Source organism: Carcharhinus amblyrhynchos, chromosome 1 (genome assembly GCF_965287045.1).
Source record: "Carcharhinus amblyrhynchos chromosome 1, sCarAmb.v2.hapA, whole genome shotgun sequence".
NCBI classification, from domain to species: domain Eukaryota; kingdom Metazoa; phylum Chordata; class Chondrichthyes; order Carcharhiniformes; family Carcharhinidae; genus Carcharhinus; species Carcharhinus amblyrhynchos.
Window position 1 is genome coordinate 142,208,158 of NC_137324.1, and position 26,859 is coordinate 142,235,016.

The 26,859-nt window shown below is 44.7% G+C and overlaps 1 protein-coding gene across 1 annotated transcript in view; it reads right to left on the reverse strand.

Moving 5' to 3' along the window:
- Positions 1-26,859, reverse strand: part of LOC145345640 (uncharacterized) — a 157,660-nt gene that overhangs the window by 112,208 nt on the left and 18,593 nt on the right. Inside the window, exons 3-4 of the mRNA XM_080193461.1 lie at positions 18,496-18,577; positions 2,078-2,328 (exon numbers count right to left, since the gene is read on the reverse strand). Coding sequence (XP_080049587.1) covers positions 2,078-2,328; positions 18,496-18,577 — 333 coding nt within the window. The remainder of the gene's footprint in view (positions 1-2,077; positions 2,329-18,495; positions 18,578-26,859) is intronic.

Here is a 26,859-nt window from a genome sequence, read left to right on the forward strand (position 1 = left end):
TCTGATGTGCCGTGCTCACTTTGAGGCAGCTTCTCGGGGACATGAGTTTTGGTTGCAAGGGGCAAGGTGACCCAGAGCCTCACCACTAACTGGACCCACCAACATGTCAGTATCTGGGATACTGAGTTGTGAGGTGGCAGCTGATGCCAAAACGGTGCCACCCTTGGAGGTCCCTTCATCCATATTCTTTGAGGACTTGTCCGAGCTGCTGGACCAGCATGAGCGGGAGCTGCAGTACGGGCCTGGAGTCCAGAAGTCCCCGGGGCATCCAAATGTGTCCCTGCAACACAGGACAAAGTTAAGTGCGAGGGAGGGAGACGAATCCAGGATGCCAAGCAGGTGCTTCACATTTCTCCACTGAACATAAGAACAAAGCACCAAGAAAATTACATCATAGGAACAGGCCTTTGGCTCTCCAAGCCTGTAACAACCAGGTAGCCCATCTGATTTGTAACTCCCAAACCTTCCATGGACCATATGCCTCTATTCCCATCCCATTCACATGGCTGTAACGATGCCCCTTAAAGGTCACTGTCGTATTTGCGTCCACGACCTCCCCCGGCTACGAGTTCCAGGCACCCACTACCCTCTCCGTGCAAATAAACAAGCCTTGTACATCTCCTTCAAACCGAGCCCCTTGCACCCAAAATTCATGTCCCCGAGTTGCCTCAGAGTGAGTGGAGGAATGACAGGTGCTCGTGTCTTGGCAGCAGCCCAACCATGCTATTGCTGACAGCCTGCATCTCCCCTTCTCTTGACAGCTCCAGTGCCCACTCCTCAAAGGGAGTGAGGACCCGGGGGTTTGGTTCAGCGTCCCATCTTCACCCTTTCACGGGTATTACGGTCGGTCTTCTCCTGTGGAGACAGAAGAAGCTATGAAAGAAATGGTGGCATGACTTTTGCAGAGTATCAGATGGTGGTCCTTAGAGGGCAAACGCAATGGGGCTCTTGGGGGATAGGATGGAGCTGCTTGGGGGTCAAGGGCTGGAAACATGTCGGGTGCTGGGGATGGGAGATTTGGGGGAAGGTGCAAGATGGGATTCAGTACTCACCCTTGCTGCACGGATAAGGTCATTGACTTTTTTCTGGCACTCTTCCCCTTTCGGGGGACATGTGCCCTGGCACTGACCAAGGCACCGAGTTCCTCCCACGCTGCATTTCCATCACAGCCCCTGGGCCTGCATCCTCCTGAGGGCGGAAGAGGGTATCCTGCCTCACCTCTGTTGCGTCCAGCAGCCTCCCGATGTTGCCCTCAGAAAATTGGGGGAGCTGGTCATGCACACATTCTGTGCTGGAATGCCTGCCTGTCCAGTCTTGAGTTTTTAATGGAGCTACCCCTCATTAGGTTTGACAGAGCATTCCAGCAAGTTACATGCAGTTTGCTTGTTAGCATTGAGGGGAAGGCAACTGAGCATTTGCGGGTGTGCTGATGGAGAGGGGGATTTGGTAATCAGTGCCTCAATGATTGGGGACAGAGGAGAGAGAGGGAGATGTCTCACACAACCATCGGTGTCCAGAGGAGATGGGAGCCTTGTGCGGGAGCATCTCGGAATGTGGAAGGGGAGCCTTACTCTATAATCTTTTTGCACATGCACATTTGGAGGCACCAATTGGAGCTGCAGGATTTCATGAGCATTAAGCCCCACCCACAGGCTTGTGTAGCACAATCAGAATCGCTGATTTTTTTTTTCAGGCAAAGTGTGTATGGTGGTATCTGAGGACGGCTCAAAGTCGAATTTGAAACACTCCCAGTTTCAAGTCCGCCCATCACTTAGAATCAAAATCGTAAAATAGGACCCAGAGAGTGGTGATCCTGGAATGTGCTGCCAGAGGTGGTCGTGGAAGCAGGCACATTACCACATTAGCAACATTTAAGAGGTTTTAAGATGGGTACATAAATAGGGAGGGAACAGAGGGATACAGACTAAGTAAGGGCAGAAGTTCTTTTTTTTTTAAGTTTAATTGGGGAATTATGCTCAGCATAGGCTTGGAGGGCCAACGGGCCTATTTCTATGCTTTTCTTTGTTCTATAAAGTATCATTGCAAATTTAAGAACATTGAATCTGAAAATAATTACCTTGGGTTTTAAATAATTCTTCTGTAAATGTTTTATGACATGATCACTGGCACACTGCACCATGCATTGGTTGCGTTTAAGATTTGAAGATTGCCAACTATTTGCATCAACTCCTTCTTGTGATGACTGCCCCTTTCTTCTTGTGCTCATTTCATCCACTGTGTTCTCTTCATTGTTATCTTGAACTAGCTCCTTCAATGTTGGCAATTTCTTTTCACTGCTTTTACTGTTGGTGCCACTGTCTGAAGGATCTGCATCAAATAATGATAAAATTACCCAAAAGTTGAATAAATGTATCAAATTGATATTGGTAGAAGATCTGTTTTGTCACTTCCTTGCAGTACATGTTCAGTTTTTAACATAACTTTAGAAACATATGAAGCTGGTGTAATTGATGTTTGTTTCTAATAGCATCTTTGTAATGTATGAAATTGCTCATATCCTTGAAAATTCAAGATAGCAAACTAGAGTTTTCAAATTAGAGTATTCTTTGAAATTCAGTAACTAAAAATTAGGACCCATTGAATGCACACCTAACAAATGCATCACCTGTCAAGAGTTAAACGTGCATTGATGGAACTACTTGCATTTTGAAGCTTTCAAGATTATTTAAGTGCAAATAATTGCAACTTCAGATTCCTGTAAATGCATTCATCAATATAAATGTTAAAATTGAGATCAATTGATTTATATTCTTTGCAGGAAACACGAGATAGATTTCTTCAAAGTGGAATACATTACAATGAGGTAACTTTAGCTTAGAACATAGAACAAACAGGCCCTTCAGCCCACAAGTTGCGCCCATCATATCCATACCTAACAGGCCTATCTATAACTCTCAATCCCATTAAATCCCACATACTCATCCAGAAATCTCTTAAAAGACCCCAGCGAGTTCGCTTCCACCGCCACCGATGGCAGCCAATTCCACTCACTCACCACCCTATCTTTATATCTTAACAAAAGTAGCACAAGGAAAATAAAGTCTCTAAAGACCTAAGACAAAGTTTTTGTATTGCAAGAAGTGTTTGGAGTGAAATAAGCTCCATAACAAAATTAGTACTCTTTGCAGGGAGTAACTAACAAGCTTAATCTAAAGGGAAGTCATAGCAACAGAGATCGCACTGATGATTTGCTCCTCCTGTGCCATATGGAAACTCTGATCCTTGGGATGGCGAGACTGACATACGAGAGATGGAATCAGTTAGAATTATATTTGCTGGAGTTCAGAAGAATGATTGGGGGGGGGGGGGGGGGGGAGGAGAGAGAGAGAGAGAGCAGTATCTCAGATAAACTTATAAAATAGACAGGATAGAAGCAGGAAGGATGTTCCCAACGTGGGAGAGTCCAGAACCAGAGGTCATAGTCTATAGGTCAGAAGTAAATCTTAAGTAGTAAGAAGTAGGATGAAGCAAGGAGATGTTGCCTGGTATGGAGGGGAGGTCCTATGAGGAGAGACTGAGGGATTTGAGGTTGTTTTCGTTAGAAAGAAGGCGGCTACAAGGGGACCTTATTGAAACATATAAGATGATTAGAGGTTTAGATAGGGTGGACAGTGATAGCCTTTTTCCTCGGATGGAGAAAGCTAGCACGAGGGGGCATAGCTTTAAATTAAGGGGTGGTAGTTATAGGACGGATGTCAGGGGTAGGTTCTTTACCCAGAGGGTGGTGAGGGATTGGAATGCCCTGCCTGCTGCAGTTGTAAATGCGCCTAGTTTGGGGGCGTTTAAGAGATCCGTGGATAGGTTTATGGACGGTAAGGGTTTGGTTTAGGTTAGAGGGTCATTGTTTTTTTAACTGGTCGGCGCAACATCGTGGGCCGAAGGGCCTGTTCTGCGCTGTAATGTTCTATGTTCTATTTCTTCACTCAGAGTTGCAAGTCTGTAGAATTTGCGACTAGAAGAAACAGTTGAGGCTGAACTATTCTATGTTTTCAAGGGATTAGATACAGCTCTTAGGACAAAAGAGATCAAAGGATTGGGGAGGAGAAGTGAGGGGGGAAAAGCAGAATCAGGCTATTGAGTTGAATAATCAGCCATGATTGTACTGAATGGTGGAGTAAGCTCAAAGGGCTGAATGGCCTGCTCCTGTTTCTATTTTCTAAGTTTGAGTTTAGGAGTCAGGAGATAATGCTCCAGCTTTATAAGACTCAAGTCGGGTCTGACTAGGAGTACTGTGCTCAGTTCTGGTCTCCTCATTACAGGAGGGATGTGGAATCTGCAGAAAGGGTGCAGAGGAGATTTACAAGGATGTTGCCTGGATTGAGTGGCGTGCCTTATAGAACATAGAACATTACAGCGCAGAACAGGCCCTTCGGCCCACGATGTTGCGCCGACCAGTTAAAAAAATACAACAACAATGACCCACTAACCTAAACCAATCCCTTTTCGTCCATAAACCTGTCCACAGACCTCTTAAACGCCCCCAAACTAGGCGCATTTACAACTGCAGCAGGCAGGGCATTCCAATCCCTCACCACCCTCTGGGTAAAGAACCTACCCCTGACATCTGTCCTATAACTACCCCCCCTTAGTTTAAAGCCATGCCCCCTCGTGCTAGATTTTTCCATCAGAGGAAAAAGGCTATCACTATCCACCCTATCTAAACCTCTAATCATCTTATATGTTTCAATAAGATCCCCTCTTAGCCGCCTTCTTTCCAGCGAAAACAACCCCAAATCCCTCAGCCTCTCCTCATAGGATCTCCCCTCCATACCAGGCAACATCCTGGTAAACCTCCTCTGCACCCTCTCCAAAGCCTCCACATCCTTCCTGTAATGTGGGGACCAGAACTGCACACAATACTCCAAGTGCGGCCGCACCAGAGTTGTGTACAGTTGCAACATAACGCTACGACTCCTAAATTCAATCCCCCTACCAATAAACGCCAAGACACTGTATGCCTTCTTAACAACCTTATCTACTTGATTCCCAACTTTCAGGGATCTATGTTGTTTAAGAAGGGTGCCAGGCAAAAGGCGGGGAATTATAGGCCGGTTAGTTTAACGTCTGTGGTAGGTAAAATGTTAGAATCCGTCATTAAGGAGGAAATTGCGAGGCATCTTGAAGGGAATTGCTTGATAGGGCGGACGCAACACGGTTTCATTAAAGGGAAGTCGTGTCTGACAAATTTACTGGAGTTCTATGAGGATGTGTCTAGGGCAGTGGATAGAGGAGAGCCGGTGGATGTGGTCTTTCTGGATTTTCAGAAGGCGTTTGACAAGGTACCTCACAAGAGGTTATTGCAGAAGGTCAGGGGACATGGAGTTGGGGGTAGGGTGTTAGCGTGGATAGAGGATTGGTTGTCAAATAGGAGGCAGAGAGTGGGGGTAAATGGGTGCTATTCGGATTGGCGGTTGGTGACTAGTGGGGTGCCCCAGGGGTCGGTGCTGGGGCCTCAGCTATTTACCATTTATATAGATGATCTGGAGGAGGGAACCGAGTGCAGGGTGTCGAAATTTGCTGATGACACCAAGATTGGGGGAAAGGCAAATTGTGCGGAGGGTGTGGAGAGTCTGCAGAAGGATCTAGATAGGCTGGGCGAATGGGCCAGGAAATGGCAAATGGAATTTAATGTTGGCAAGTGTGAGGTGGTCCACTTTGGTAGGAAGAATGGTAGGAAGGACTATTACTTACGTGGCGAAAAACTGCAGCAGGTGACGGTGCGGAGGGACCTCGGGGTCCTTGTGCATGAGTCGCAAAAACCCAGCTTGCAGGTGCAGCAGGTGGTCAGGAAGGCGAATGGGATGCTGGCCTTCATAGCGAGGGGGATTGAATATAAAAGTAGGGAGGTCTTGCTGCAGCTGTATAGGGCATTGGTGAGGCCGCAGCTGGAGTACTGTGTGCAGTTTTGGGCGCCGCACCTGCGCAAGGATATTTTGGCCCTGGAGGGAGTGCAGAGGAGGTTTACTAGGCTGATACCGGAGTTGAGGGGATTGAGCTATGAGGAGAGGCTGAATAAACTAGGCTTGTACTCGTTAGAGTTTAGAAGAATGAGGGGAGATCTCATTGAGACGTATAAGATGATGAATGGGATGGATAGGATAGAGGTGGAGAGACTCTTCCCGCTCAAAAAAGACAGTAGGACTAGGGGGCACAGCCTCAAGATAAAGGGGAGGCGGTTTAGAACGGAGTTGAGGAGGAACTTCTTCACTCAAAGGGTGGTGAATCTCTGGAATTCTCTGCCCGTTGAAGTGGTGGAGGCTGCCTCGCTAAATATTTTTAAGAAGCGGGTTGATGGGTTCTTGATAAGAGAGGGGATTAAGGGTTATGGGGAGAGGGCGGGAAAGTGGAACTGAGCCACAACAGATCAGCCATGATCTTATTGAATGGCGGGGCAGGCTCGAAGGGCTAGATGGCCTACTCCTGCTCCTATTTCTTATGTTCTTATGTTCTTTTGTACACATACACCTAGATCCCTCTGCTCCTCCACACTATTCAAAGTCTTCCCGTTAGCCCTATACTCAACACATCTGTTATTCCTACCAAAGTGAATTACCTCACATTTCTCTGCATTAAACTCCATCCGCCACCTCTCGGCCCAGCTCTGCAACCTGTCTAAGTCTTCCTGCAAACTATGACACCCTTCCTCACTATCTACCACACCTCCGACTTTGGTGTCATCAGCAAATTTACTGATCCACCCAACTATACCCTCATCCAGATCATTAATAAAAATCACAAACAGCAGTGGCCCCAACACAGATCCCTGAGGCACATCACTTGTAACCGAACTCCATGATGAATATTTACCGTCAACCACTACCCTCTGTAGGTCGGTAGGTAGGGTAGGTTGAGGGAGCTCGGCCTTTTCTCCTTGGAGAGACGGAGGATGAGAGGTGACCTGATAGGGGTGTATAAGATGTTGAAACGTATTGATCAGGTGGATTCTCAGAGGCTTTTTCCCAGGGCTGAAATGGTTGCTACGAGAGAACACAGGTTTAAGGTGATGGGGAGTAGGTACAGAGGAGATGTCAGGGGTAAGTTTTTCACTGAGAGGGTGGTGGTTGTGGAATTGACTGCCGTCGGTGGTGGTGGAGGCAAATTCGATAGGGTCTTTTAAGAGACTTCTGGATGAGTACATGGGACTTGATAGGATTGAGAGTTATAGATAAGCCTAGTAGGTAGCGATATGATCTGTGCAACTTGTGGGCCGAATGGCCTGTTTATACTGTAGTTTTTCTACGTTATGGGGAAAAAGTAGGATTAGGCTATTCCGTTGGAAGATCAGCTATGATCGTAATGAATGGCAGAGCAGGCTCAAAGGGCCAAATGGCCTTCTGCTGATCCTATCTTCTAGTTTCTATATTTTGGAGAGGGCATCAAAAGAAGCTTTGCTGGTAGAGCTTAGGAATAAAAAAGGGGCAGCTACATTGCTAGGTGTTTGTTATCGACCCCACATAGCCAGCGAGAAATTGAAGAGCAAATATGTGTGCATTTCGCAGAGAAGTTTACAAATAATAAAGGTATATTAGGTGATTTCAACTTTCCCAATACTAATTGGGATAGCCATCATGTTAGGGGCTTAGATGGAGTAGAGTTCTTAAAAGGTATACAGGAAAACTTCTTAGGTCAATATGTGGAGGATCCAACAAAAGAAGGAGCTATGCTGGATCTAGTTCTGGGGAATGAAGCCAGACAGGCAGTTGATGTGTTGGTGAAGGAATATTTGATGATACGTGAGTCAATTCAAATTTGTTATGGACAAAGAAATTGACAGGTTGCAGAAAAATGTTGTAGATTGGAGGAAAGTAGATTGTAACAAAATTAGGCAGGATCTGGCCAAGATAGACTGGAATGAGTTACCTGTGGAGAAATCTACAGAAGAACACGGAGCGGGGGGGATTCAAAGATGTAATGGGGGAGGGTATACGCCTAACATCTAGGCTAATAGGAAGGTGTAACAAACCTCGAGAACCATGGATGACCAGGGACTTTCAGGGTACAATGAGAAGGAAAAGAGAGGCTTTTAACAAGTATAAAGGGGAATAAGTTTGCACAGACATTAGTGGAGTTCAGAAAGTGCAGGATGGAGCTTAAGGAATCATTTAGGAGAGCAAAGAGAGGATATGAGAAAGCTCTGGTTGGTGAAAGTAAGGAAAATTCTAAGATATTCTGTAAGAATATTAATGAGAAGAGGATAATCAGGGAAAGAATAGTACCCATTAGGGACCTAGGGGAAATCTGTGGGTGGAGGCAGAGGACATTGGTAGGGTGTTAAATGAACATTTCACATCTGGCTTCATCCATGAGGATGTGGAGGTAGTTATGGGACTCAGAGAGAGAGACTGTGAGCCTCTGGAGAAAATCATAGGGAGTGACAAGGTATTGGAGATATTGGCGGGCTTAAAAGTAAGCAATTCTCCAGGTCCAGGTGAATTGTGTCCCAGGCTGGTGTGGGAGGCAAGGGAGGAAATTACAGGGGCTCTGACCCAAGTTTTTAATTCCACCCTAGAAACTGGGAAGATGCCAGAGGACTGGAGAACAGTTGACGTGGTCCCACTATTTAAGAAAGGTTGCAGAGTTCCAGAGAACTACAGACCATTGAATCTCACGTCTGCGATCAGGAAACTACTGGAGAAGATTCTGAAGAACAGAATCTATCTCCATTTGGAAAGGAAAGGGTTTGATTAGGGATAGTCAGCATGTTTGTTTTCAGTGGGAGGTCATGCCTAACAAATTTAGTTGAATTTTTTGAGCATGCAATGAAGTGTGTGGACGAGGGTAGTGCAGCTGATATAGTTTGCATGGATTTCAGCAAAGCCTTTGACAAAGTCCCACACGGGAGACTTATTAAGAAGGCAAATTTGCATGGGATAAAGGGTGATCTGACAAGGTGGATTCATAATTGACTTAACAGTAGGAAACAGAGGGTGGTAACAGACAGCTGCTTTAGTGACTGGAGATCAGAGACCAGTGGTGTACCAGACGGATCTATGCTGGGCCCCCTATTGTTCGTTATTTATATAAATGACATACATGACTATGTGGCCAGTAGGATTAGTAAGTTTATCGATGACAAAAAGATTGGCCAGGCAGTTAACAGTGTCTTGGGTTACAGGAAGATATTGATGAGATGGTCAAATGGGCAGCTAAGTGGCAGATGGAATTTCACCCTGAAAAGTGTGAGGTGATGCACTTTGGAAGGAGTAATTTGACAAGGAAGTATACTATGAAAGGTCTGACACTGGGAAGTTCCGAAGAACAACGGGGCCTTGGCTTGTTTGTCCATTGATCTCTCGAGGCAGAAAGGTGAAAAAGGCATAAAGCACACTCGCCTTTATCAACCAGAGTATAGATTACAAAAGTAGAGAGGTCATGATGGAGTTGCATAGAACATTGATGAGGCCACAGCTGGAGAACAGTGTGCAGTTCTGGTTGCCACATTATAGGAAGGACGTGAGTGTGCTGGAGGGGTTGCAGAGAAGATTTACCAGGATGCTGCCTGGGATGGAACGTTTAAGAACATAAGAACATAAGAAATAGGAGCAGGAGTAGGCCATCTAGCCCTTCGAGCCTGCCCCGCCATTCAATAAGATCATGGCTGATCTGTCGTGGCTCAGTTCCACTTTCCCGCCCTCTCCCCATAACCCTTAATCCCCTCTCTTATCAAAAACCCATCAACCCGCTTCTTAAAAATATTTAGCGAGGCAGCCTCCACCACTTCAACGGGCAGAGAATTCCAGAGATTCACCACCCTTTGAGTGAAGAAGTTCCTCCTCAACTCCGTTCTAAACCGCCTCCCCCTTATCTTGAGGCTGTGCCCCCTAGTCCTACTGTCTTTTTTGAGCGGGAAGAGTCTCTCCACCTCTATCCTATCCATCCCATTCATCATCTTATACGTCTCAATGAGATCTCCCCTCATTCTTCTAAACTCTAACGAGTACAAGCCTAGTTTATTCAGCCTCTCCTCATAGCTCAATCCCCTCAACTCCGGTATCAGCCTAGTAAACCTCCTCTGCACTCCCTCCAGGGCCAAAATATCCTTGCGCAGGTGCGGCGCCCAAAACTGCACACAGTACTCCAGCTGCGGCCTCACCAATGCCCTATATAGCTGCAGCAAGACCTCCCTACTTTTATATTCAATCCCCCTCGCTATGAAGGCCAGCATCCCATTCGCCTTCCTGACCACCTGCTGCACCTGCAAGCTGGGTTTTTGCGACTCATGCACAAGGACCCCGAGGTCCCTCTGCACCGTCGCCTGCTGCAGTTTTTCGCCACGTAAGTAATAGTCCTTCCTACCATTCTTCCTACCAAAGTGGACCACCTCACACTTGCCAACATTAAATTCCATTTGCCATTTCCTGGCCCATTCGCCCAGCCTATCTAGATCCTTCTGCAGACTCTCCACACCCTCCGCACAATTTGCCTTTCCCCCAATCTTGGTGTCATCAGCAAATTTCGACACCCTGCACTCGGTTCCCTCCTCCAGATCATCTATATAAATGGTAAATAGCTGAGGCCCCAGCACCGACCCCTGGGGCACCCCACTAGTCACCAACCGCCAATCCGAATAGCACCCATTGACCCCCAGTCTCTGCCTCCTATTTGACAACCAATCCTCTATCCACGCTAACACCATACCCCCAACTCCATGTCCCCTGACCTTCTGCAATAACCTCTTGTGAGGTACCTTGTCAAACGCCTTCTGAAAATCCAGAAAGACCACATCCACCGGCTCTCCTCTATCCACTGCCCTAGACACATCCTCATAGAACTCCAGTAAATTTGTCAGACACGACTTCCCTTAAATGAAACCGTGTTCGTCTGCCCTATCAAGCAATTCCCTTCAAGATGCCTCGCAATTTCCTCCTTAATGACGGATTCTAACATTTTACCTACCACAGACGTTAAACTAACCGGCCTATAATTCCCTGCCTTTTGCCTGGCACCCTTCTTAAACAACGGCGTAACATTAGCCGTTTTCCAATCTTCCGGCACTTCCCCGGAATCCAGCGACGTCTGGAAAATAACCACCAAGGCATCCACTATAACCTCCGCCATTTCTTTCAGAACCCTCGGATGCATTCCATCCGGTCCTGGCGACTTGTCCACAATCAGCCCCTCCAGTCTGTTTAAGTTATGAAGAGAGGTTGGATAGACTTGGGGTGTTTTAGTTGGATCAGAGAAAACAGAGGGGCAACCTGATTGAGGCGTTCAAGATTATGAGAAACATGGACACAACTTCTGGCTGTTCACCCACTCCCTTCAGAATGCTTTCTGCCCGTTCAGAGACATCCTGAACCGTGGCACCAGGGAGGAGGCAACATACCATCCTGGAGTCTCTTTCATGTCCACGGAAGCACCTATCTGCACCCTTAACAACAATAGAGTCCCCTACAGCTATTGCTCTAGTGCTCTTTGTCCCTCCCTGCTTAACAACAGAGACAGCAGTGGTGCCACTGCTCTGGCTGCTGTTGCTGTTATCCCGATAGGCCATCCTCACAACAATATCCAAAATAGTATACTTATTAAAGAGGGGGAACGACCACAGGGGATTTCTGCTCTTCTAGCAGTCACCCATCTATCTGCCTGCACCTTGGGTGTGACCATGTCTCTAAATCTCCGATCAATGATGCTTTCCATCTCCTTCATGCTCCTAAGTGTATCCAACTGCTGCTCCAACCTATCCATGTGGTCTGTAAGGTGCTGCAAATGGATGCACTTCCTATAGATATAGTCATCAGAGACACTGGAAGCATCATGGATCTCCCACATCCCACAAGTGCAGCACTTAACCCCTCTGTAGTTCCCAGATTTTTTCCATGAAGCCCTTCTTAAACAAAGACACATTTGCCACCCTCCAATCATTAGGCAACTCACCTGTGGCTGATTTAAATATCTGTTACAGGGCCCACAATTTCTTCCCTAAACTCCCACAGCTTCCTGGGATACTTCCTCAGGACCTGATGAAGTGCATCTACCTTGACGTGCTTTGCTTTTGCCTTATCTGCCAAAGCAATCTAACGTCCCCTCTTTGCCCTCCTAATTTTTCTCTTAACTCTACTCTGATATCCTTTCCACTCTTCAAGGGATTCACGTGATCCCAGCTGCCTATGCATATCATATGCCGCCCCCTTCTTCTTGACCAGGGCTTCAACATCCTGAGTTTGGGGAATAAGAAAATACCAGCCTTCCCCTTCACTCTAAAAAGGAATATGCTTACTCTGAACCCAGCTTAACACAATTTTGAAAGCCTCAAACTTAGCAGATGTCCCTTTGTCTGCCTACAGACTCCCTCAATCAACCTTTGAAAGTTCATGTCGGATCCCAACAAAATTGGCCTTGTCCCAATTTAGAATTTTAACTTTTAGGTCAGACCGATCATTCTCCATAGCTATGATACTTAGGTGAGTGGCAGAGCAAAGTGTGCAGAGGATGCTGAAAGTCTGCAAAGGGATATAGATAGTCTAAGTGAGTGGGCAAGAGTCTGGCAGATGGAGTACAATGTTGGCAAACGTGAGATCATCCATTTTGGTAGGAACAGCAGCAAAATGCATTAAAAGAACAAAGAACAGTACAGCACAGGAGCAGGCCCTTCAGCCCTCCAAGCCTTTGCTGCTCATGCGCCCATCTGGACCATTCATTTGTATCCCTCTATTCCCAGTCTGTTCATGTGGCTATCTAGATAAATGGTTCTGCCATTTATTGTATAGCTCCTCCCTACATTCGATCTACCGAAATGCATTACTTTGCATTATCTGGATTAAATTCCATCTGCCATTTCTCCGCCCAATTTTCCAGCCTATATCCTGCTGTATTCTCTGACAATGTTCATCACTCTCTGCAAATCCAGCAATCTTTGTGTCATCCACAACTTACTGATCACACCAGCTATATCTTCTTCCAAATCATTTATATATATCACAAACAGCAGAGGTCCCAGTACAGAGCCCTGAGGAACACCACTAGTCACAGACCTCCAACTGGAAAAAGACCCTTCCACTGCTACCCTCTGTCTTCTATGGCCAAGCCAGTTCTCCACCCATCTAGCTAGCTTATCTTTTATCCTGTGAGATTTAACCTTTTGCACCAGCCTGCCATGAGGGACCTTGTCAAACGCTTTACTAAAATCCATATAGACGACATCCATGGCCCTTCCCTCGTCAATCATTTTTGTCACCTCCTCAAAAAACTCAACCAAGTTTGTGAGGCATGACCTTCCTTGTACAAAACCATGCTGTCCATCACTGATGAGATTATTCCGTTCTAAATGTGCATATATCCTATCTCTAAGAATCTTCTCCAACAATTTCCCTACCACAGATGTCAAGCTCACTGGCCTAAAATTACCCAGGTTATCCTTGCTACCCTTCCTAAATAACAGGACCACATTTGCTATCCTCCAATCCTCTGGGACCTCACTTGTGATGTGGAGATGCCGGCATTGGACTGGGGTAAACACAGTAAGGACTCTGACAACACCAGGTTTAAGTCCAACCAATTTATTTGATAGTAAACGCACAAGCTTTCAGGGTTTTCCCCTTCGTCAGGTGAAGGGAGAGTTCTGGTCTCAGAGCATATAACAGCACAGACAGTTTACATAACTGTCTGTGCTGTTATATGCTCTGTCTGAGGCCAGAAGCTTGTGAGTTTACATCAAATAAATTGGTTGGACTTAAACCTGTTGTCAGACTTCTTACTGTGTTTACCTCCCTTGTGTCCAGTGAAGAGACAAAGATTTCTGTTAGAGGCCCAGCAATTTAATCTCGTCTCCCTGAGCAGTCTAAGGTAGATGCTATCAGGCCCTAGGGAGTCTGTCTTAATGTTTCCTTAAAAAAACCTAACACTTCCTCCCTTGTAATTGAGATCTTTTCTAACAGGTCAACACATCTCTCTGAGACACTACCAGTCAACATGCCCCTCTCTTTTGTGAATATTGATGCAAAGTATTCATTTAGGATCTCACCTACTTCTTTGGGTTCTAAGCATAATTCCCCTCCTTTGTCCCCGAGAGGTCCGAGCCTTTCCCTGACAACCCTCTTGTTCCTAATATATGTATATTATATACAGTAAGAAGTCTGACAACATGTTTAAGTCCAACCATTATATATATATTATATATATATATATGAGGGATTGGAATGCCCTGCCTGCTGCAGTTGTAAATGCGCCTAGTTTGGGGGAGTTTAAGAGATCCGTGGATAGGTTTATGGATGGAAAGGGTTTGGTTTAGGTTAGAGGGTCATTGCTTTTTAACTGGTCGGTGCAACATCGTGGGCCGAAGGGCCTGTTCTGCGCTGTAATGTTCTATGTTCTATATGTATAAAATGCCTTAGGATTCTCCTTAATCCTGTCTGCCAAGAACATTTTGTGACCCAAATTATTTAAATGGTAAATGGTAAAAAATTGTAGCATGCTACTGTGCAGAGGGACCCGGGTATCCTTGTGCAGGAATCACAAAAAGTTGGTTTGCAGGTGCAACAGGTAATTAAGAAGGCAAATGGCAAATGGGGTCGTATTTTATACAGAGGGTGGTGGGGGGCCTGGAATGCACTACCAAGTGAGGTGGTTGAGACAGACATGCTAGGATCATTTAAGACTGGGAATACAGAGATACAAACAGATGGTCTAGTTAGGAACACATGATCGGTGTTGGTTTGGAGGGCCGGAGGGCCTGTTCCTGAGCTGTATTGTTCTTTGGAACGTTGTCCTCCATGTAGAGGGATGGAGTTTAAAAATAGCAAGGTTACGTACAAGGGGTGGTGAGGCCACACCGGTGGCAAGGAGTACTATGTACAGTGTACAGTTTGGTCTCCTTACTTGAGAAAGGATATACTGGCACTAAGGGGGCACAAAGGAGATTCACTAGGTTGATTCTAGAGTTCAGGGGGTTGGCTTATGAGGAGAGACTGAGTAGTCTGGAGCTATACTCATTGGAATTCAGAAGAATAAGGGGAGATCTTATAGAAACATATGAGATTATGAAGGGAATAGATAAGCTAGAAGCAGGGAAGTTGTTTCCACTGGCAGGTGAGACTAGAACTAGGGAGCATGACCTCAAAAGTAAGGGGGAGCAGATTTAGGACCAAAGAACAAAGAACAATGCAGCACAGGAAACAGGCCCTTCGGTCCTCCAAGCCTGCGCCTCTCATGTGTCCAACTAGACCATTCATTTGTATCCCTTCATTCCCAGTCTTTTCATGTGGCTATCCAGATAAGACTTAAACGATCCCAGTGTGTCCACCTCTACCACCTTGCTTAGAACATAGAACACTACAGCACAAACAGGCCCTTCGGCCCACGAGTTGCGCCGATCACATCAACACCTACCAACCTACAGACCTATCTATAACCCTCAATCTCATTAAACCCCATATACTTATCCAGAAGTCTTTTAAAAGACCCCAGCGAGTTCGCCTCCACCACCACTGACGGCAGCCGATTCCATTCACTACAGCCGATTCCATTCACTTGGCTGTGCATTCCAGACCCTGACCACCCTCTGTGTAAAATACGTCCCTCTGACATCTGTGTTAAACCTTGCGCCCCTCACCTTGAACCTGTGACCCACTGTGCTTGTCACCTCCGACCTGGGAAAAAAGTTTCCCACTGTTCACCCTATCTACGCCCAAGTTGAGGAGGAACTTCTTCACCTAAAGGGTTGTGAATCTGTGAAATTCTCTGCCCAGTGGAGCAGTTCAGGCCACCTTATTGAATGTTTTTAAGGCAAGGATAGATAAATTTTTGAGCAGTAAAGGAATAAAGCATTACGGTGAGCCAAGTGGAACTGAGTCCATGAAAAGGTCAGCCATGATCTTATTGAATGGCAGAGCAAGCTTGAGGAGGCAGATGGCCTCCTCCTGCTCTTTGTTCTTATCTTAAAACTAATGGAATTATGGTCACTGGTCCCAAAATGATCCCTTAGAAATATTTCTGTCACCTGCCCTTCCTTATTTTCCAAGAGGAGATCAAGTTTTGCCCTCTCTCTAGTCGTGCTAACTGCATACAAAATGAGAAATTCCTCCTGAATACACTCAAATTTCTCTATCCAAGCCCCTAATGCAATGGCTGTCCCAGTCAATATTCATGTCCCCTATAATTACTATCCTACTTTTCTCAGCGTTATCAGTAACCTCCTTACGTATTTGTTCCTCAATTTCCCGCTGACAATTTGGGAGCCTATACTACTGTCCTATCAAAGTGATCTCCCCTTTCTTAATTCTCAGCTTTACCCATATAGACTCAGTGAGTGAACCCTCAGAAGTACTGCTCTCTTTAAACAAAAACACAACTCCCCCTCCCCTCTTACCTCCTGTTACATAGAAACATAGAACAGTACAGCTCAGTTCAGGCTTTTCGGCCCTCAATGTTGTGTCAACCCACGATCAAGCTATCCCACTCCCTATCGTTCTGGTGTGCTCCATCTGCCTATCCAATAACTGCTTGAAAATTCCTAAAGGTGTCCAACTCCACTGCCACAGCGGACAGTGCATACCACACCCCAACCACTCAGTGAAGAATCTGCCTCGGACATCCCTCCAAAATCTCCCACAATGAACCTTATAGTTATGCCTCCTGGTAATAGCTACATCCAACCGAGGGAAGAGTGGATGTTCAGAGATTATCTATCGTCCTCATCATCGCATAAACTATTAAGTTGCTTCTCATCCTCCTCTGTTCCAAAGAGAAAAGCCCCAGCTCCCTCAAACTTTCCTCATAAGACCTACCCTCCAAACCAAGCAGCATCCTGGTAAATCTCCTCTGCACGCTCTCCAATGCTTCCACATCCTTCTTGTAGTGAGGTGACCAGAACTGCACACAATATTCCAAATGTGGTCTCACCAAGGTCCTATATAGTTGCAGCATAACCCCATGGCTCTTAAACTCAAGCCCCCTGTTAATAAACACTAACATACTACAGCCTTCTTTGCGGCTCTATCCACTTGAGTGACAACCTTCAGAGATCTGTGGATATGAACCCCAAGATCTCTCTATTCCTCCACATTCCTCAGAACCCTCCCATTGACCGTGTAATCCGCATTCAAGTTTGTCAAGAATGGAAAGAGGGTAACCAGTCGATACAGCCATAGAAAATTACAGCTCAGAAACAGGCCTTTTGGCCCTTCTTGTCTGTGCCAAACCATTTTTTGCCTAGTCCCACTGACCTGCACTTGGACCATATCCCTCCACATTCCTCTCATTCCTGAGCCCGTCCAAGCTTTTCTTAAAAGTAACCCCACATTTACCACTTTATCCGGCAGCTCATTCCACACTCCCACCACTCTGCGTGAAGAATCCCCCCTAATACTCCCTTTAAACTTTTCTCCTTTCACCGTTAATCCACGCCCTTTGGTTTTTTTTCTCCTCTAGCCTCAGTGGAAAAAGCTTGCTTGCATTCACTATCTATACCGATCAAAATCTTATACACCTCTATCAAATCTCCCCTCATTCTTCTGTGCTCCAGGGAATAAAGTCCTAACCTATTCAATCTCTCTCTGTAACTCAGCTTCTCAAGTCCCGGCAACATCCTTGTGAACCTTCTCTGCACTCTTTCAATCTTATTTACATCCTTCCTGTAACTAGGTGACCAAAACTGTACACGATACTCTAAATTCAGCCTCACCAATGCCTTATGTAACCTTAACATAACACTCCAACTTTTATATTCGATACTCCGATTTATAAAGGCCAATGTACCAAAAGCGCCCCTTACAACCCTATCCACCTGTGATGTCACTTTTAGGGAATTTTGTACCTGTATTCCCAGATCCCTCTGTTCAACTGCACTCTTCAGAGTCCTACCATTTACCCTGTACGTTCTACTTTGGTTTGTCCTTCCAAAGTGCAATACTTGTAATGTGTTGTATTTGGACTTCCAGAAGTTTGACAAGATACTTCACAAAAGGTTTCATAAGATAAGAGCCCAGGATGCTGGAGGTAGCATATTGGCAGGAAACAGTGAGTGGAGATCAGGGGTTCTTTCTGCATTCAAGTTTGTCTTACCAAAATGAATCACCTTGCACTTATCAGGGTTAAACTCCATCTGCCACTTTTCTGCCCAGCTCTACATCCTATAGCATCTGCACCCTGAAACATCGAGTTGCCAGTCCTGTCCCTCCCTTAGCCATGTTTCAGTAATTGCTATAAATATCCCAGGCACAGGTACCCATCCATGCCCTGAGTTAATCTGCCTTGCCCGTCAGGATATGTATGACCATCAGATTAGATCAGGTTTGGCTGCATGTCCTGGGCCACAAAATATGCCTTGGCTGAGGAACTAAAAGATTACAGTATTCATTTTTTTAAAACCATGTTACCATTTTGTAACATGCATCTTAGAAAAAAGTTAAGTACTTCAGGATTGATTAAAGCTAAAGGAATGAGATAATAGATTTACAAAATAACTTCAATTTCATTTGTTTAAAGATACAAGACAAAATTAAAAATAACTAAACTATTACAATGATGTGTTCTCACCATAATCAAAATCACTGATGTAATTTTCTTCCACAGAAGATTGCTCTGCCACACTTATAGCAGCTGCTCTGTGTAATTCATCCTGAATTGAAAATAATATACAAAATAATATTTTTTCCTATAGACGTGTATATAGACTTATCAAATTTGCAAACAAGTTATTTTTATGGGCAGAGACATTGGTGAATATAATCTTGTTTCAAAATACCAAAAAATAGCTTTGATAATTTTGGTGTCCAAAATTCCTACGGGGTATTACAGAAAATTAATAGCAGCGCATTTGGAAAATCATAATCTAATCAAGCAGAGTCAGCGTGGCTTCATGAACGGAAAATCATGTCTAATTTAGAGTTTTTCTAGGAAATCTCAGTCAGAATGGATAGAGGGTAACCAGTTGTATTTGGACTTCCAGAAGTTTGACAAAATACTTCACAAAAGGTTTCATAAGAGCCCATGATGTTGGAGGTAGCATATCGGCATGGATAGAGAATTGGCTAATTGGCAGGAAACAGCAAGTGGAGATCAGGGATTCTTTTTCAGGTTGATACCCTATAATCAGTGTGGTTCCATAGCTGGGACTGCATCAGTTTACAAAATATATTAATGGCTTCGAGGAAAGAAGTGAACGTACTGTAGCCAAATTTACAGATGACAAAACTAGTAGGAAAGGAAAATTACAAGAACACAAGAACATAAAAACTAGGAGCAGGAATAGGCCATCTGGCCCCTCAAGCCTGCTTTGCCATTCAATAAGATCATGGCTGATATTTTTGTGGACTCAGCTTCACTTACCTGCCCGCTCACCTTTACTCTTCAAAAATTTATCTACAAACAAATGGAGTATAATGTGGGAAAATTGAAATTGCTTATTTTGGAAGGGAGAACAAAAGAACAGTTTTATTTAAATGGAGACAAACTAAAAACTTGCAACACAAAAGGACTTGAGGAGTACTTGTGCACGAAACACAGAAAACTAGCACACAGGTGCAGAGATAATCACAAAAGCTAATGGAATGTTGGCCCTTATTTCAAGGGTGTTGGAGTATAAGAGTAGGGAGGTCTTGCTGATACTGGTGAGACCACATCTGTAGTAATGTAGTCCTCTTACTTAAGGAAAGATTTTTTGATTGGAGGCAATTCAGAGAAGGTTTACTAGATGCTCCCCGGTGTGGGGATATTGTCTTTTGAGGAGAGATTAAACAGGTTGGGACTCTACTCATTGGAATTTAGAAGAATGAAACGTGATCTCATTGAAATATATAGGATTCTTGAGAGGCTTTACAGAGTAAATGCTAGTCTTAGACTCTCCCATATGTTTCCCCTCATGGGAGAGTCTCGGACCAGAGGACAGAATAAGTCTCAGAATAAAGTGGTGCCAATTTAATACTGAGTTGAGAAGAAATTTCTTCTCTCAGAGCATTGAGAGTCTTTGGAACTCCTTGCCACAGAGAGCTGTGGGGATAGAGTCTTTGTGTATATTTAAGGCTGAGATAGATTTTTGATCCCTAAGGGGAGCAAGGATTATAGGGAAAGGATAGGAAAATAGACATGAGGAATGTGGGATCAGCCATGATCCTATTGAATGGCAGGGCAGGCTCAAGGAGTCAAATGGCCTGCTCCTGTTCCTATTTCCTTTGGTCTTATGGTCTAAAAATATGTACTCCAACTCCACTTCAATGGTAGACAGAAGGGAACCAGTGGATGTGGTGTTTTTAGATTTCCAAAAGACGTTTGATAAGGTACCTCATAAAAGGTTGCCACAGAAGGTTAGGGTGCACGGAGTTGGGGGAGAAGGTGTTAGCATGGATAGAGGATTGGCTGTCTAATAGGAAGCAGAGAGTTGGTATCAATGGGTGCTGTTTTGGTTGGCAGTTGGTGACTAGTGGAGTGCCGCAAGGATCGGTGCTGGGGCCTCAACTGTTTACCATTTATCTAGATGACCTGGAGGAGAGGGCTGAGTGTAGGGTGACGAAATTTGCTGGTGACACGAAGATGAGTGGAAAAGCAAATTGCGTGGAGGGTGTGGAAAGTCTGCAGAGAGATCTGGATAGGCTGAGCGAGTGGGTGAGGACCTGGCAGATGGAGTATAATGTCAGCAAGTGTGAGGTTATCCACTTTGACAGAAATAATAGGAGGGATTATTATTTAAAAGGCAAAAAGCTGCAGCATGCTATGGTGCAGAGGGACCTGGGGGTCCTTGTGCATGAGTCACAAAAACCCAGTCAGCAGGTGCAGCAGGTGATCAAGAAGGCAAATGGAATGTTGGCCTTTATAGCAAGGGGGATAGAATATAAAAGTAGGGTGGTCTTCCTGCAACTGTACAGGGTACTGGTGAGGCCGCAGTTGGAGTACTGTGTGCAGTTTTGGCGTCACACTTGTGGAAGGATATATTGGCCTTGGAGGGAGTGCAGAGGAGGTTCACTAGGCTGACACAGGAGATGAGGGGGTTGGACTATGAAGAGAGACTAAATAGACTGGGTCTGTACTCGTTGGAGTTTAGAAGGCTGAGGGGGGAATCTTATGGAGACGTATAAGATAATGAAGGGGATGGATAGGGTAGAGGTAGAGAGATTCTTCCCCCTTAGAAAGGATAGCAGGACTAGGGGACACAGCCTCAAGATAAGGGGGGGCGCAGTTTAGATCCGAGTTGAGGAGGAACTTCTTCACTCAAAGGGTGGTGAATCTCTGGAATTCTCTGCCCATTGAAGTGGTGGAGGCTACCTTGCTGAATATATTTAAGTCACGGGTAGATAGGTTTCTGATAGACAGGGGAATTAAGGGTTATGGGGAGAAAGTGGAAAAGTGGAACTGATCCACTTCAGATCAGCCATGATCTTATTGAATGGTGGGGCAGGCTCGAAGGGCTAGATGGCCTACTCCTGCTTCTATTTCTTATGTTCTTATTAAATAAAACAATACATTCTTACTTTTCTGAGACAAAGGGGTCAATGCTGATTTTAGTTTTCTGAAGTTCACATGCATCTGTGATAATTCTTCGTTCAAACATAGTCAAGTATTCTACTGGTTGGTCTAGTACAAACTGATTTCAGTTTTACTCTCTGAACAATCTCAGAAGAGCTATGATAGATCATTGTAACATAATCTTGAAAACAGTTGGCCAAAATTCATTAACTGCTGATTACTTATAAGTTAATGATACCCGATCACATGGAATTAAAAATATCAATGAGAGGCCTGTGATTTCTAGGTTAAAACATAAAGATTCAATAGAAATTCAAAAGACAGTGTTCAGTTGTTTCAGTGTCATAACCATACTTTTGTTCCATTTGTGGGCAGATTGCATGAATGCTAAGGCTAATAACACAGTATTAAAGAAAAATGATTAAAAAAAGGAACACAACTATACAATTGCTTTTGATAGTAATTGCTCTTTTTTATTTACTGGTTGATTCCCTGTGAATCAACCAGTAAATGCCAATGCAATCTCTTCAAAGCTCCCAAGCAGGCTCAATGTGTAGGAACACTTGTTGCTTTTTGAGATTATTTGGGAACTGATTTTCTGTTCTGTTGGACGTTTCTCTAAATGAACACATTCTTGGGGAGAAGCAGATTTACTGAAGAGCAGGGAGGAAAATAAACAGGAAATATTGTTGCTCAACTAATTTTTTCAGACAGAGTGGACATGTACACCAAGGCAATACTAGACTACAAATTGAAAATCTGAACTTGGGTAATGGGCATAAAAGTTGCAGATGACACTAAACTTGGAAATGGAGTAAGCAGTGGACCTGAAAGGACAGAGTGACAAATCGGCAGATACATGGCAGATGGGGAGATAGTAGCACTGTGATAAGCCCACTAGATAAGTAATCCAGAGGCCTAGACTAATGCAAATTCCACAAAAGCAGCTGGTGAAAGTTAGATTCAATTAACAAATTCAATTATTTAGTAAATCTGGAATTGAAAGTTCTACGTACCCATGAGGATATTAGATATTACAGGCTATAAGATTAAAAGTGACGACAAAAACTGTTAAGACGATTACAGTTTTGTGACTGTGGACAGTATTCAATTCTGTGACCGATATTTAGTTAAACATGGACCTCAATACTTGGGATACTTCAAAGATTTGTGAAGTTTACAAAGCTCGTTATTTAAGACGAACCAAACATTTGAGGACAATGGAATTTCTATACTATTTTCCTAATGTCATATTGAGTAAACGTTTGAAATATTTGACTTCAAGTTTGGGCAAATAAGAGTGAATGGCCATTGTATTGTGGTGGTCTGGACCTTACAAGTGTTAATCCCACAGTCATTTGATTGGAACTTTCAGGGGCTGCAGTATGACACTACTCATACAATCAAATCTGGCAGAACAAAAATCTGAAACATTTGAAACAGTTGAACCATAGCTAAAAGTCTTCCAATCCAAGCTTGCAAGTCCTCCCAAAAATTAATCTCCTGGCTACAAGGGGCTTCAGATTCATGAGTTATTTGCTTCTAAAATAGTTTCACTGCAAATAAAGTATCAAACGTACTAAGAAGGGATCAGACCTGCACCAACATAGAAGGTGGAATTTTCCCATCCTGTCCATTGCAGGAACAGAGAATCTAGCCGAAAACAAAGCAAAAATCGGATTCTTACCAGCGTGAAAACAGTTCGCAGTTCCCCTGATGGCAGGTTGCATGTCCCACTGAGAGCTGACGAGAGTACTATTTGCATTTATTAGCATCTCATGAATGGTTATTAAATATGCTTCTTACTGAATTATGTGCCACCTTCCCATCTTGTGCAAGTAGGAAGTCATGCCTGTCAAGTTTAAAAAGTGGAGTAAACAGTGGCTGGACATCGCTTTGTTCACAACTTTGAGGTGAGTGCAATATGCATAGCCCACCTGCCACAAGACTGCACCAGTCGTGTTGTGATATCAGTGGAATGGCACACTGCGGGGCATGTGTAGGGTTGGCCTGCCTCCCGTGGGTGGCTCCGTAAGACATCACTTTGCAGTGGTACTCAGAGGGCTGCGCTCTCAGAGACTAGTATTTCAACAGGTGTAGTGGAGAGGATGTATTGAGGATACTGGTTAACAGGGTCGATATAGGTGGCATGGGGCAGGAGACATTGAAAGGAGTATGGGAAGGAAGTGGGTTGATGGCAGGCAGAGGGGAGCCGAGGGGTGGGAATCTGAAGTCTGTCAAAGGAAACTGAAATGCTGAAAAACAAGGGATAGATGTCACATGTATGACTAGGAGGGGATGTTTGCAGATTCAGGAATAAGAACTCCATGTGCATTAGTGTGGCACAATGGGTGGGTCACACTGCGATTCCTTTCCCACTCCCTTCACATTAACGAATCTGTGCAGTGTTCAGTCATGTAGACAAAGAAGAACTAATTGAAAGTCACAGTCCTTGGTTTGGGGCCAGCAGTTTGGAGTCAGAGAGTAGAGACACTTCTTGGGTTCACAGTCAGGAATGAAAGTGTAGAGACAGTTCTTGGGTTCTATGGCCCTCACAGTTAAGAGTGACTGCAGACAGTACTGGGATGCAGCAGGCCATGCACGGCACACGCATTGTACTCCCACCCCAGGGAAGAGCAAGTGCTGGTACTTATATGGGATAATGCACAACTTGATATGTCCTTTTGGTTCTGCATTGGTGTGGGATGATAATGTACATGGAAGAGTTAGAGTTAGTGCATTAGACCTATATTTAGGGAAAAGAGAATAAGGAGTGGTGGAGTGATGACAGTGAGAGGGGGAGCATCGAAGCTGTCTTGAAACAATAGTGTAGGAGCACCATCTTGAACTCTTGAAATAATGGCATGGTTATAAATTGAAAATAGAAGGAAATCTGTATGGGAGGAGATGGGGGTCTGATCTGACACAATCTGCAAACAGTAAGGGATAAGGGTGAAGTGGTCTTTTCTGGGGATCTAACTTTGTATTTAACTTTGAGCGAGAGTTGAGAGAAAGTAGGATGACCTTCCTGAGAAGGCTGCCATTGCAATCTTTTGATGTGCTGTATCACAGTCATTGCATTCCAAGGTTAACACACATCTCAGCTGGGGAAACTGAAGATGTGTGGTCGAATACGTTGATCAGGTATACCCGCAACAGAAATGTTCTCTCGCTACATCCATCCTTGCAGCCAAAAATGAGAGCAGTTTTACTGGATTGGCTGATAGACGTTAGTTATCACAGCCCTTTACTTGGTCTTCTATCAGAATTATTCAGCATTCTTTGCTGTTAAATCCTAAATAATTCTGATAAGATGTGTACTATTGCATTTGTTTTAACAAAGTCCAGATTTAAGGGCACAAGCTTCAGGGATTTACAGAAGAACACAAGAAATAGGAGGAGTAAGCCATCTAGCCCTTCGAGCCTGCCCCACCATTCAATAAGATCATGGCTGATCTGAAGTGGCTCCGTTCCACTTTCCCGCCTTCTCCCCATAACCCTTAATTCCCTTGCCTACCAAAAATCTATCTACCCGTGTCTTAAATATATTTAGCGAGGTAGCCTCCACCATTCCAGAGATTCACCACCCTTTGAGTGAAGAAGTTCCTCCTCAACTCCATTCTAAACTGCGCCCCCCCGCCCCCCCCTACTTATCTTGAGGCTGTGCCCTCTAGTCCTGCTATCCTTTCTAAGCAGGAAGAATCTCTCTACCTCTACCCTATCCATCCCCTTCATTATCTTATACGTCTCTATAAGATCCCCCCTCATCCTTCTAAACTCCAATGAGTACAGACCCAGTCTATTCAGCCTCTCTTCATAGTCCAACCCCCTCATCTCTGGTATCAGCCTAGTGAACCTCGTCTGCACTCCCTCCAAGGCCAAAATATCCTTGCGCAAGTGCGGCGACCAAAACTGCACACAGTACTCCAGCTGCGGCCTCACCAGTGCCCTGTACAGTTGCAGCAAGACCTCCCTGCTTTTATATTCTATCCCCCTTGCTATATAGGCCAGCATCCCATTCGCTTTCTTGATCACCTGCTGCGCCTACAGACTGGGTTTTTGCAACTTATGCACAAGGACCCCCAGGTCCCTCTGCACCGTAGCATGCTGCAGCTCTTCACCCTTTAAATAGTAATCCCGCCTACTATTATTCCTGCCAAAGTGGCACACTTTGCTAACCTTACACTTGCTAACATTATACTCCATCTGCCAGGTCCTCGCCCACTCGCTCAGTCTATCTAGATCCCTCTGCAGACTTTCCACACCCTCCACACAATTTGCTTTTCCACTTATCTTTGTGTCATCAGCAAATTTCGACACCCTACACTCAGCCCCCTCCTCCAGATCATCTATATAAATGGTAAATAGCTGAGGCCCCAGCACGGATCCCTGTGGCACTCCACTAGTCACCAACCGCCAATCAAAATAGCACCCACTGATACCAACTCTCTGCCTCCTATTAGACAACCAATCCTCTATCCACGTTAACACCTTACCCCCAACTCCATGCCCCCTAACCTTTTGAAGCAATCTTTTGTGCAGCACCTTATCAAACGCCTTTTGAAAATCTAGAAACACCACATCCACGGGTTCCCCTCTGTCTACCGCACTAGTCACATCCTCATAGAAATCCAATAAATTCGTCAAACACGACTTCCCCTTAACGAATCCGTGCTGCATCTGCTCTATCAAACAATTCTTCTCAAGGTGCCTCGCTATTTCTTCTTTGATGACGGATTCAAGCATTTTTCCAACAACAGACGTTAAACTAACCAGCCTATAATTCCCTGCCTTTTGCCTGCTACCTTTTTTAAACAGCGGCGTAACACTAGCCGTTTTCCAATCTTCCGGCACTTCCCCGGAATCCAGCGAAGTTTGGTAAATAATCACTAAGGCGTCCACTATCACCTCTGCCATTTCCTTCAAACCCTGGGACGCATTCCATCCGGTCCTGGGGACTTGTCCACCATCAGTCCCACTAGTTGATCAAGCACTACCTCTCTAGTGACAGTAATCACATTCAGGCCCTCAACTCCTACCATCCTTCTATCTTTAATACCCGACAAACTATTCGCGTCCTCCTCCGTGAAGACCGAGGCAAAAAACTTATTTAAGGCCTCAGCCATTTCCTCATCTCCCACCACTAAATCCCCCCTCTCATCCTCTAAGGGTCCAACATTCACTCTAGCCAGTCTCCTCCTCTTCATATATTTATAAAAACTCTTACTGTCCTTTTTTATATTTAGTGCTAGTTTAGCTTCATTGTCTATCCTTCCTTTCAACTTCTTCTATCAACTTCTTAGTCAATCTTTGTTGATTTTTAAACCTCTCCTAATCTTCTACTTGCCCACTACTTTGAGCCACTCTAAACACATCAGCTTTTAATTTAATACTCTCCTTTATTTCCTTCGATAACCACGGCTGATTATCCCTTCTCCTACA